The 12,846-nt window shown below is 40.0% G+C and overlaps 2 protein-coding genes across 5 annotated transcripts; both read right to left on the bottom strand.

Moving 5' to 3' along the window:
* Positions 1 to 2,255: 2,255 nt before the first annotated feature.
* On the bottom strand, positions 2,256 to 6,306 carry LOC149028368 (uncharacterized). Of its 2 annotated transcripts, none has more exons than XM_089136088.1 (2): positions 4,200 to 6,306; positions 2,256 to 4,054 (listed from the first exon to the last, which is right to left on the bottom strand). In XM_089136088.1, the coding sequence occupies exon 1, from the start codon at positions 6,228 to 6,230 to the stop codon at positions 4,338 to 4,340; it is 1,893 nt and encodes a 630-aa protein (XP_088992214.1). In that variant the 5' UTR covers positions 6,231 to 6,306; the 3' UTR covers positions 2,256 to 4,054; positions 4,200 to 4,337. The 2 variants fall into 2 exon arrangements, with proteins under 2 accessions (XP_088992214.1, XP_088992215.1); XM_089136089.1 differs by having other exon boundaries at positions 2,256 to 3,962.
* Positions 6,307 to 7,393: 1,087 nt separating this feature from the next.
* Positions 7,394 to 11,403, bottom strand: MUG3 (MuDR family transposase). Of its 3 annotated transcripts, none has more exons than XM_089136085.1 (3): positions 10,990 to 11,403; positions 10,711 to 10,826; positions 7,394 to 10,613 (listed from the first exon to the last, which is right to left on the bottom strand). In XM_089136085.1, exon 3 carries the CDS (start codon positions 10,543 to 10,545, stop codon positions 8,254 to 8,256), a length of 2,292 nt encoding a protein of 763 aa, XP_088992211.1. In that variant the 5' UTR covers positions 10,546 to 10,613; positions 10,711 to 10,826; positions 10,990 to 11,403; the 3' UTR covers positions 7,394 to 8,253. The 3 variants fall into 3 exon arrangements, with proteins under 3 accessions (XP_088992211.1, XP_088992212.1, XP_088992213.1); XM_089136086.1 differs by having other exon boundaries at positions 7,394 to 10,608; XM_089136087.1 differs by having other exon boundaries at positions 10,711 to 10,820.
* Positions 11,404 to 12,846: the final 1,443 nt, after the last annotated feature.

Genomic DNA, 12,846 nt, shown 5'->3' with positions numbered 1-12,846 from the left:
AAAATAAGCACCTTGTGGTGAAAACCAAGTTAGGCCAATCAGTATAAGGGAAGTGGCCATTAATTTTTTAGGCATCATTTCTGTCTTCCTCTATTTTTCCTCTTTCCTACTACAAAGCGAGCTTTAACCATGTTTATCAATGAAACCATACAGCTAGTGGTGAGGCCCATAAACTTCTCTACAGTAGATGGATGGTCACTGCTCCAAAAGCCAATCAAACCATCAACTTGTCCCTTAAAAAAAATTGAATACCGCTGGTTGCCTTGGTGAATGTCTGAATGAGAATGCAGAATCTCAAATGGTGAGAGGAAGAATGAGTTAACCATAATGATTACAAGTAACTGTTTGACCAAGTGGAGTAATCAATTTCACCTTTTGAAAGAAGAAAACAAAGACTTGAAGCTACTTGGATCTAGTTAATTGGCCTAAATGGAGTAAATAGGTTAAATACTCTTCCAGAAGATAGGGAAGGCCCAGTCCAAGGATAAGAATCAGCAATGCAATTTGATTTTAGATAAGAGAACTAGTTTTATATATTGTCACCATCAAAAACAAATTAACACGTCAACAACCTTTTCATTATACTGATCCATCCAACTTTATAACGGCTGACTAGATGTGAATAAGAGGATAACAAGCTTGATGATTAGAAAACAGAAAGCAAGCTGGTCACTAATCATGAGAGTACATCTTAACTTTTAAACAAGGATAGTCATTGTTACATGCATATCGATCTGAGTATAGCTTAGATTGTTCTGTTCTTCCTTAGAAACAGAAAGTAGATGGATTTCTACCTTCAAGAAACTGAGAAATCTACATCCTTCTACTATTGATGTACACTTCCGCAGCACACAGGCAAGAAAATTTTCAAAAGTACTCAAGTTTCACAATGGCTTGGATGCTGCCATGGAATGAAACTGAAGTTATTTTTGGCAGTGTTGATATTTTGTATCTGGTTCTCTAATAAGACTTCTCCAGAATTGAGTGCAGAAAATGTCAAGTAGCCTGTCATCCCTAGAGGCAAGCAAGAAAAACTGAACTAACAATTATAGGACATTTACATTTTGGTAAAATGTAAGGGATATCATAGTTTTGCTGATGCATATTGCACACTAGAGGAGAAAACAACTATAATTGATTGGACAAAACTCCAATACAAAGGCTTCACCAAACATAAATACACTCTTCAACATGCCCTACCCAAGGAGGGTCATCCCCTCCCCCATGAACTTAGTCACCACTTTCTTCCTCAATTCTTACCTCCCCCTATCCCCTCCCCTCCCCTCCCCTCTAATACAACCCAAACAAAATCCTAATTACCTAGTTTCCACCTTAGCCATACCCAAAATACCCACATGGTGATTTCGGTTTGATACCCTACAGCTCCTACATCCCTACAATATACCCCTTATATTAGTGTCTTAGCATAATCTCTTTGCTTTTGAAGGCTGAATTTCTGAAATTCTACTGGATTCATCATTATATTAAAAAACAAGAGAGTAGAGCATTGTAGAATTGACAGATTCAAAGAACTACTATCTAACCATCTCCATTGTCTTGAGTTGAATACCATCTCTTTGCCTAGAGAATGCAGCCTGGCTTTCATTTTCATGGGTGTGCATCAAATCAAGCCAACTTTTGGAGCTTTAGGTACACTGATTCTCTTCTAAAACTGATTTAATGTACCTCGTTATTTCTGGATTGCCATATATACAAGGTTGTCGAGGCTACAAGGCGAGGTGACAGAGGACAACAAAAACCAAGACGACACCAAGCAAGGCGACTAGGTGACACCATGTCACCTTAACCCAATAAGCGGCCAGGGCACCCAGGCATCGCCTTTGAGATATATATATATATATATATATATATATATATATATATATATATATATATATATATATATATATATATATATATATATATATCTCTTCAAAGTCTCCAAATTATATCTTTTCTTTAATGCTTCTAGTAGGTCTAATAGCTTGTGCTTCATTTTTGAGATCAAATCCAGCCACAGAGAAGAGAGTTAATTTCTAGTAAAACTATTTCCACAAATTCCAAAACACAAGATGTGAAGGGAATTATGATGAGCAATTGCAACCTGAGCACTTCAAATATATGGAAAATATGTGAATTACACATTACTCCATTTAATTGAACCAAATAAAGCTTTATCACCACAATAGTGTTTCTCTACCAAAGATCTGCATTTACTAACCTGGCAATGTGTCCATGTATGAATGATGGTGGAGAATGTTTTTTTTGCAGTGAAAAGGAACCAATCATAAAATTTAGGTCAATATTTCATGGCCCTCAGATAGTTTTGCAGACCAAATTCCATTTCCATGGTACAGCTCAGTGTTGTTCGTTGTTTCTGAAGAGTAAAAGAATCACAAATTTGTGGAGTAGAAGCATCGATTCATCCAAAAAATTCATGCATATCTAATGGGTAAAGAAAGGCTCTATCTTTCTCCTGGTGAAGGTTGTTTGTATTGAAAGGAAAATGAAAATTAGTACTGATTACATCAACTCACTAGCTACCATAGATCCGTTCTCATTGAGATAAACAAAATCACCTATCGAGTCTGTATCTCAGATTCCTCAGCCGCATCACTTTCCATCTCAAAGATAACCAATTGAGTCCATGTTCAACTGGAGTTGGTGATTTTCCTTCTGCTGCTGATGGGGTTCACCTATCAAGAACAGAGAGATCTTTGGTAATAAGATTGAAGAACCATTCCTCTTTGAAGCACAAATCATGGGGGAGCTTTCCTCTGTTAAAACTTAGAGTCACTGCCCCCGAGTCACACTCAATCCATAACTGGTCCACTCCATGGTCTCATGCTCAATGCCTCAAACTCTATTGCAAAGTAAATCTTTATACCCAAGAAGGCACAAAACTAATCCACCCTCCTCGCTGAATCATCTCTTAATACACCACCTGCACCCAAGTTTCCAGGTTACCAATTGAGCTACAATCTATGTTTTACACCAGCCTTGTCAAGGAGAAACCCTGGACACTTCTTCAGGTAGTTTAGGACTTCTGACAGCTGCAGCCCAAGCCAATTTGCACCAGCAGATCTAACTGTGAGATCAATCTTCCAATTACATCATCTTGCTGCAGCCCCTGCTCTCTCTTAACAGACTTCATTACCCACCTTACTGAGTTGGCTTTCCAATCAATCCAGCGAACTTTTGTTTCATACCACATGAAATGGGCAACTAGAATAAAGCCTTTTAACCAAGGTCAAATCAAGGTCGTCCACCGTGCTTTATCCCTCTTGAAAATTCTGCTCCTCCATCCACCTAGAACCAAAGCATATCACCATCTTCCTCCATAGCAACACCAGAAGAGGATATTTGACTAATAAGAGATCTACCTATTCTTCTGCCGCAGGACAGAAACATGCTTTCAAGCCATCTGGATTCCCCTCCTTAACTTTCCATCCACCAAAGAACCAAAGCATATCACCATCTTCCTCCATAGCAACACCAGAATAGGATATCTGATTAATAAGAGATCTACTTCTTCTTTCCGAGAAAAATCTCCACACAAAGCAAGCTTGGCAACACCAGAGACCTGTCTTCCACACCACATACCCCACCTAACCTTTGAACACTTGCGCCTTATCATCTCCTATGCCGATTTCATGTCAACCAGCCATTCAAATTGAGACACCACTGATAAACATCCAGATTAGGTCCATTAGACAGCTTAATGTCCTATCACTTCAAAAACATCCTGCAACACAGTAGAGTGCACCTATGGAAGGACCCACTGTGCTCCTTAAATGAAACTTGCCACGTTAGCCTGTGTTACATTAAAAACACTTTGATCCAGCTGAATACAATCTGCAATGGCGAACAACACCCAACGATCAGTCTAAAACTTGACTTGTTCCTCCCACCACGCAACAACCTATTGCTCTTCATCCTTTAACAGTTGGCCACATTTTTCTCTGAAAAGAAGAAAGGTTTATCATTCATGAGGCAAAAACTTGCCATTGACAACTGCAGTACCATATGCTCCAGACTCTCGAATGATAGGAGACTGAAAGCAAAATCTTGTATGAGTGTTATGATAAATTCTAAAATAAAAAATATCATACAGCTTCATAAACTAGTCAACAGGTTATTTTGAGTTCTCCAAATGCATAAACCAAATTGGAAATAAATTATGAAAGGAGCTACCATACCTAGTTTCCTGATAATCTGGAACTGAGTAGGGTTTCTTGCAGAATTACAACATTTTCTATCCAAACAAGACATTATAATCCTCAAACAGTGTTGAGAACAGGAACAACAGCAACACCTATATACTCTGACTTATTCAGTCAGGATTCAGCATGTTTCGCTCTTGTTGGCAAGAACTTGTGGACCAGTTCCAGGCAATCATGATCTGGTCCATCTGCTGCAAGCAAATTCACTATCAAAGACATCAGCTTTGCATTCGCTGAGAAACCCTTGTCAATCATTTCATTCAAAAGCTGCATAGCTCTATCGTTCTCATTTTTTTTAAGAAAACCACAGACAATTACATTGAACGTGATTACGCTTGGCTGGAGACCCTTCTCTTTCATCTGTGAGAACAATGCATCAGCTTCTTCCAACAGCCCGGCCTTACATAGTCCATTTATCATTATGTTATATGTAACTGAATTGGGTTCCACCCCAAGTGTGGAAGTTCTCTCAAAAAGTTTTCTGCCATTTCCAGGTCTACCAGCTCTAAACATGGCATCAATGAGAATACTATAAGCCCTTATATCAGGTGTAATTGGTCCTCTTTCCATCAAATATATCAGTTCCATTGCCTCACCAAGATGGTTGTTCTTACATAGCCCTTCCAAAAATACACAGTATGTGATGATATTTGGACCCGTGCCATGGGTCTGCATGTTGTCAAAAAGCTCCTTTGCAGCCCCAACTCTGCCAATCAGGCAGTATCCACCAATTAGAGTATTAAATGTCACAACATTAGGTTTTATTCCTTTGCTACGCATGTCCAGAAACTGTTTCATGGCCTCATCTATTCTCTTACACTTACAGAATCCATTGATCAACACATGGTAGGTAACCGCATCAGGCTTGTGGCCCCTATCAATCATTGAATGAAAGATATTTAGAGCATCATCCATTTTACCCTGCAGGCAGCATCCATCCATTAGTGCACTATAGGTGAATGGATTAGGCTCCACACCTCTTTGAATCATCATGTCTAGCAAGGAACGCCCCTCCACAATTCTTCCCTCTTTGCAAAGAGCATCCATAATAATGCTAAAGGTTACAACATCTGGTGAGATCCCAACAGCCACCATCTTGTCGAATAAACTTGCAGCTTCTCTCAAACGGCCAACAGTGCATAGGCCTTGAATCAAAGAACTATAAGTTACCACATTAGGAGAAGTGTTTTTAGAAGTCATTTCCGAGAATAATAGAAGGGCCTCATCAATTAACCCATCTTTGCATAAACTATCGATGATTGTGCTATATATGACTAAGTCCGGTTTAAACCTGCCCTTCTCTTCCATATCCCTAAGCAAGCTAAGGGCCTTTCCAGTGTTCCCAGCTTTGCAGAGCCCATCAATTATTGTTCCATATGTATGTTCAGAATATGGGTAGCCCGTCTTTTCCATCTTATTGAACAACTCTATTGCTTCAGCTACTTCCTCATTCATACAGAGTCCCCTGAGAAGAGAAGTGAAGGTCACAACATTTGGTTTATAACCAAGCTTCAGAATTTTACCAAAAATAGAAAATCCAAAACCCACACGTTTCAAACGGTAGAAGCAACTAATCAGGATGTTAAGCGTGCAAACATTACCGGGGATTCCCAAGGTACTCATCTCCTTGTACATATTTAACACAGAGGAATAATGTCTCTTCCTGGACATTGCCCCAAGCAGAGAGTTGAAAAAGAAAATGGGTGGCAAAGGTTGGATCTGGACAAAGTGATGAAAGAAACCAAGGCAATCTTCAAGCCGGATAGCGTCAGACATGCAACGCTCTTTGACAGAAGCTAAGTACCGAATCCTATTCATTCCAGGGTCAACCGGTGTGAAATTTTCTGTAGCTTTTGAACGAATTCCGGCAAGTCCAAATGAACCCATGCACGGTTGAGTGACAGAGACAAGAAGGAAAGTACCCTTGTGTACTGAAACATCACTTCCTAGAGTTGCCGTTGCAGTAGCAACAGCACCAACAGGTGCCCTTCTTATTCTCAACGCCATTTTCCATTCACGGACTCCAGACCAGCCGAAAGAAAAATATGAAGTTTATCGCCTCTTCCTACGAGTGCAAGTTTGGAGTAGGGATCACCCCTGGTGAATCCAACGGCTCAAATTTAGGAGCAAAAACGTAGTTGCAAGATGTTTCGAAGTTTTTTTAATTTACATTTTGAACCCCTGCGCATTTATCACATTCTCGTGAACTCCCTCCCTCCCTGTTCGAATTCGAAAAAAAAAAAAACAAAAACAAAAACAAAAACCATTTGCTGCAACTCTCGGCTGCCAGATTGGGTGAATTGACATACCCAAGGTTGGTACCATAATCAATTTACCCTGATTCATGCGTTGTGCTACAATAGTCCCCTTCAGTCTCAGCTCCTGCTGTCTCAAGGCAAGTAGCACTTGTTGATGAGTCCCACCACCCCCTTCATATCTCCTTCTATTTCTCTAACACGCCACAGCCATATTGTGTGAATGACCAAGACAAAACACTGCCATACCTTCCTCAGTGCTATATGGGCTGCTTTGTCCAGTCTTCCACGGTCTACTTACCTTCCCATGCCACATCAAAGTAACCAACAAGAATTTTCCATTTAATGCAAGAGAACCTGCATGACAAAAATCAGTGATCCACATCTTCCTCCACTGCATGACACAAATCACACCTTCACACCTGGTAAACGCCCCTCCGCATCAACAAACTAACTACTGGAATTTTTCTCTTGAAGAATTTCCAAGCCAACCAAAACTGAACTGAATGCCTCCGGTCTTAATCCTGCTGATTTCTGATCTTTTGATCTGATCACTTCCCAGGCAGACTTCACATCCACCCTGTATGGTTATATCTCCAATAACACTTAGTCCAATGAAACATACACTGGCAACGCTCTGTTTTCTTCTCTTTCTAAATCAACTTCTTCGAACACTGTTGCTAATTGGTGACCGAACCAAAGGCAGCTCCCACCTTCAATGAAATATACATCTAATCATGCTTAATAGATTGTAACAGAAAACAGAGGAAGAAAAAATATTAAATACATCTAATGACATTCAATGGATCCTATTAAAAAAAACACAGAGAGAGAAAAAAATTTAAAAATCTTTATAAGAAGGAAGACAAATTATATAGAATAAATTTTTATCAATGGAGGGGAAGGAAAGAAGAAAACTAAGATTAACAGATGAAAAGAATCAATGTAATTGATTAATGATGCAAACAAAGAGTAATTTAACTATTTTGAAATTTTAGGGAAGAAGAGATAACAGTTCTGAGGGAATAAAGGTGAAACTTTCAAGAAGAAAATAAAAATAAATATAAAATTAATATAGTAGAGAGACACTTCTCAGAGAAAGTAAAAATAAATATAGAGTTAAATAAGGGAGAGTCGGATAGTTTTCATTTTGAGTTGCAACTACATCCCTTCGTTGTCAAAAAGAAAACAAAGACCAGATATTAAAATCTGACTACCAAATACGGAAAGAAGTTGTACAAAGTTTCCATTTTAATTTTAAATCAATCTACATTTCCTTTCAATTCTTCTACTTACAACCAAAAGAACCTGGCATCTTATCACCTAACAAGTCAGAAGAGTCAAATATATCAAGCTCAGAAATGAACAAGAATTAAGATTGGAAGAAGCCAGGATTTTGATATGAACAAGCAACAGCCAAGACGAAGTACCAAATATCATATTTCACCCAGCACAAATGCAGCCGGACAGGAATCAAATTTGGACTTAGATTTACATCATCAACCCCCCCCCCTTCTCAAGTGCATTAAAATTTAATAATAACTAAAAGAACCCTATGACAACAAATCCCAACAGTGGGCATACTGTACAAATCCATCTAGAAATGGGAAACAATGCAAATAAAAATTTAAATCCTATGAATCCTTGAGAAAAAGCCTGCTTAAAACCCAAATAAAAAGATCCCAATTAACTATAGCAGCTCCACACACATTAAATAAACCTAGACTACACTTTTCTATGCACATGAGAAAGACATCACCCTTTATTAGTGAAACTCATATAGGTGCAGCACAAGTTGTCCTGAAATGCCCTGTCTGGTTGCAACGACTACAATGTACAACCCGCTTGACGCGTCCACGGTCTTCAGCACGAACACGTTTCTTCCTAGGTCTACCTGGTGGCTTAAGTGACTTGGGTGGATTTATGATAATTTCCATAGTCTTATTGCCTCCATCTTGAGTTCCCTCAGATAATTCTTTCCAAAGGCTTTTATCTGGAACAGGATGAATAGTCTGTGAGTATGTCTTTCGGTAAGTTGCAACAGTAAAACAGCTCTCAGTAAAACGGTGGACATTCTGCCGGCAAGACAGCAGTGCTGCTACTGCATGTGCACAAGGCAACCCATAAAGCTGCCAGCCACGACATAGACAACAGCGATTGCGAATATCAACAATATGTGTTCCCGCATGAGAAATAACTTCGAACTCTGCCTCATTTGCACGAAGCACCTGGAAAGTGCGTGCAAGCTCAAGAGCTTCTGATACACGCTTCTCAGCAGTAGGCACAAGTATAGTTGTCCACTGCATGCTAATCTCCCGTCTTTCATTGAACCAAGTCATTAGTTGCCGACGGATGCACTCCATCATCTGAACTATAGGAAGTCCAGAGGCTTCAAGTATCCAAGAATTTAAAGATTCAACAATGTTTGCCGTCAAATGTCCAAATCGTGTTCCCTCAAAATAGGCTGTAGCCCAGAGACGAGGTGGGATGCGACGAATCCAATAAGCAGCATCTTGAGAGATCTCTTCAATCTCCAGTATTTTAGCTTCGAATTCAATAACTGTAAGAGCATGAGCAGCTTCCCAAAGAAGGTTCACAAGCATGGTGTTATTGAACTCCTTCCGGAAGCTCTCACTCAAGTGACGCATGCAAAATCCATGAAAGGCTGTTGGGAAATTCGCTTCAACTCCATCAACAATACCCTTCTGTCTATCTGACAATATGGTAAGCCTGGGCATGTTTTCTGTATTGATCTCAAGCAAGTTATGGAGTTCAGATAGAAACCACATCCAAGTATCATCATTTTCCTCATCGACCACCCCAAATGCTAAAGGAAACAAAGCACCATCTCCATCAAAACCGGTAGCAAAAAGCAACGTCCCAAGGTACTTGCTTTTTAAAAGGGTTCTATCAAGTCCAAGAAGTGGTCGGCATGCATTGACAAATCCATAGATAGATGCCTGAAATGAGACAAATAAACGTTGGAAGCAGTTATCTGCTGGATTCCCATATACTGAGGCAATACTCCCGGGATTGGTCCGCTTAACTTGTTCACAGTATTGTGGAAGGAGGCGGTACCCTTCTTCAAATGACCCACGGACGGCAGCCATGATTCGCTCCTTCCCACGCCATGCTTGCTTGTATGATAATGTGATTCCATGAACGCGATGAATTTCTTCCAATATTTCCTTTGGCTTGTAATGCGGATTTTCCCTCAGCTGATGCTCCACAGAGCTTGCAACCCACTGGACTGATGCTTGGTGATGGCCTAGATGGGTGATTCCTCCGCATGTATGCTGTTCATTTATGGTTCTGATAGTAAAGGTTGGAACACCTGGAAGCTTTGCAGCATGGATTCGCCATGGGCATCCCTCAGCTGCACACTTGGCTGTAAAACGTGTCTTGTCTGATTTCACTGTCTGTATTTCAAAATGCAGCGCTATAGCTGCGTCTCTTAATGCCCTTCGGCAGCTCATGACATCTGGAAATTCTTGCCCCACAGCCAGCTCATGGTTGGGGGGAGCAACAATAGCACGGCTCTGGAGGACAGGAGTCATTACTAGTGTAGGCTGTTGAACAATCATTTCATGAGGAGCAGGTTCTAAAACCATTTCGTGTCTTTGGTCCACACCCAACTCTAAGTTCTGATCAAGGCCATGGCTCCCTGGGATAGGCAATTCAGGGTTCTCTGACAAGCATAACTCCTGGTTTTGTGCAGCAAAAGATATTTCATGATCATGGTCTTCAACATGGTTATGACTGCCATCACCATTCTCAACAACTTCAGAGTCTTTAATTTGGCCCAAAGCTAATTCATTCTCATGTTCTGTATCATGGTCATGCGTCTGTTGCAGAGCCAGTTCATGGTCAAGCGTCTGCTCCAGGGAAATTTTTTGGGCATACGCATGAGCATGTCCTAAACCAAGCTCATGATCATGTGTCTTTTCCGGACCCAAATCGGGGTTTTGACCAAGACCAATTTCATGATTATCATTGAGAGTCAAATGTTGGTTCTGTCCAACAGCCAAATCATGGTTTTGCCCAAGAATTAACTCACGAGTAGCCATTTAAGGAAGGATCCGCCGTATTGATATTTAGTACACAGCCTCGTCAATCTCTCAAAATCAAGCCTGCACTGCCCCAAAAAAAAAAAAAAAAAAAAAACCTGTTCATGCAAGGAAATTATATCTCTTCTTCAACTTTAAAGACCAAGCGGACATTGCTACTACTACCTGGATGCCCTATCTCGGGTTTCCTTCTATTGCTTCTCGAATACGTGAATCCGCAAGAACAACGAACCCAAAAACCTTCCTATTGTCCCACTGACACATGGATTTCTCAACTGCCTCTTTATGGATAAACAGGGGAAAAAATAACCCATAAGCCAAAACGACGACACATAGAATGAAACCGAAGGAGAAAAGGAAGGCCTTTACTTCATATCTTGCATTGTTAAAACCACAAACATGGCGAGCAAAACAACCAGTTGGAAAAGAAAAGAAGAACGATACCTTTGTAAATCTAGGAGAAGAGCCCAGAAACCCTAATCACCAAGCATCTTCTGAACTTGACAAAATCTCTACCGAGTGTCCATTACAAGCATCTGTCACAAAGCTTCAGGTGAAAATCCAGAGACTATCTGACACCGATCTGTACTCAATAGAACCAACAGAACATCAATTAGGGTTTCGAATGGTGGAAGCACCCAGGCAAATTGCAGTGGCAGAAAATGCTTCCTGCAACCAAAACCGAATTTGAAAAAGTAGGAGAGAGATTTTTGGCGGGTAATGTTGTAGGAAAACCTCAAAGACGAAAGGGCAAGGGATTTCAGGGGCAAAGAGATTGAGAATTGCAGGGGCAAAGAGCGGAAGATATGGGCATCGAAGGCAATTTGGGGAAGAAAAAGTTCAGCCCCCCTCTGGAAAAACGAAAAGGGTAATTAGGTCAAAATATACAAGCGTTTTTTCTCTTATTTATGCAATTACCAACTCACCCCTCTCTCTCTTTCTCTCTCTCAAGTTTGTAACGAAAGCCTACTTCCTCCGTTACCTTCTAACCAAAATAAGTTCTAATTCAAATTAATTCGGTATTTATCTTCAAAATAAATACACATCATAACTTATCTTTATAAGAATATTGAAGTTTTTCTTTGGAAAGTGGAATATTAAACTGAAATTAAGTTTTTAGTAGAGGGATTAGGAAAGGAAATAAGTAAAGGGCATTCAAGGACATAAAATATGGTTAAAGAGGAGGTGTTTGACTCATAAGGGCATCAAGATTTGTAGGGGGAGAAAGGGTAATTCCTTTGGTAATAATGAAAAATGAGAAGGGTACTTTTGTACCACCAATCCTATTCCAACGGCTCTATTTGGGCCACTGTAGTTCAAGAAAAGAGTCAAGCTGTAGTTTTGATGAAAAATGAGGGCTTTTTCTTGGCCTGTAGAACCCTCTCGTCCTTTCTTTATTCTTTATTTTTTTTGGAAGCGACATCGTTACAATATGAGTGAAAAATAATAAAAATGAAGTTCTTTTGAAAAATAATAATAATTAAAAAAAGGGGAAAGAAAATTTGTTTTTTAATGTGCCCTAGCCCCTAGCCCCTAGCCCCTAATAATAGAAAGGAAAAAAACGGTGTGGGGGAGATTTTCTATTTCTTTTATTTTCTTGGTAAGAGGCACTCCACCAGAGAGGAGGCAAAGTCTTTAAGAGTCCGGATCCGGAATGAAAAACACTTTTTGGAAAAAAAAATTCCACCAATGGGACCCATTGGTTTTTGTGGTCAGGAAGCCATCGGGTAGCACTCTCGACGGGGAGATGATCCGGATTCAGTATTTTTATATGCTTCAATTTTACACACAACCACCCCCACCCCACAAAGGAAATGGGGTTTACGAATAAATCTTGATTATATCTTCGGGAATAGTTTTTACACATAATTTAAATATAAGACTGAATTTCACCTCTGGCCCCAAGACCCTTCCGTCATGTTTATCTTTACTAAAATTGAAAAGAAGTGGATTTCTCGGCTATTTTTAGAAGAGTCCTTCCCAATAGTTTGTATTGGGACACTTCCCTTGGACAATTTTTGCCAAGGTAAGGCAGAGGTTTGCAAGGTTGAAGTGAAGCTCATAATGAGGTTTTTTTTTGGGCCAAAATTTAACTTCAGGTTTCTAATAGGATCCGGTGCATTAGTGTTGGTATGATCGCGCCCAACTCCTAGTGAGTTACTACCCGTCAAATTTTCTTTCAGGCTTGCTCCAAGGTGAAATCAACAATGGTTCCTAATTACTAATTAGAGAAGCTTGGATGCACTCTTCCACCAAAGCCATGGGTTCTACTAATATGCCATCGCTGCCAAGGCTGGCTTT

Source organism: Hakea prostrata, chromosome 1 (genome assembly GCF_041222555.1).
Source record: "Hakea prostrata isolate BN-2017 chromosome 1, UWA_Hpros_2, whole genome shotgun sequence".
Lineage (NCBI taxonomy): Eukaryota > Viridiplantae > Streptophyta > Magnoliopsida > Proteales > Proteaceae > Hakea > Hakea prostrata.
This window is presented reverse-complemented; position numbering and strand designations above follow the sequence as displayed.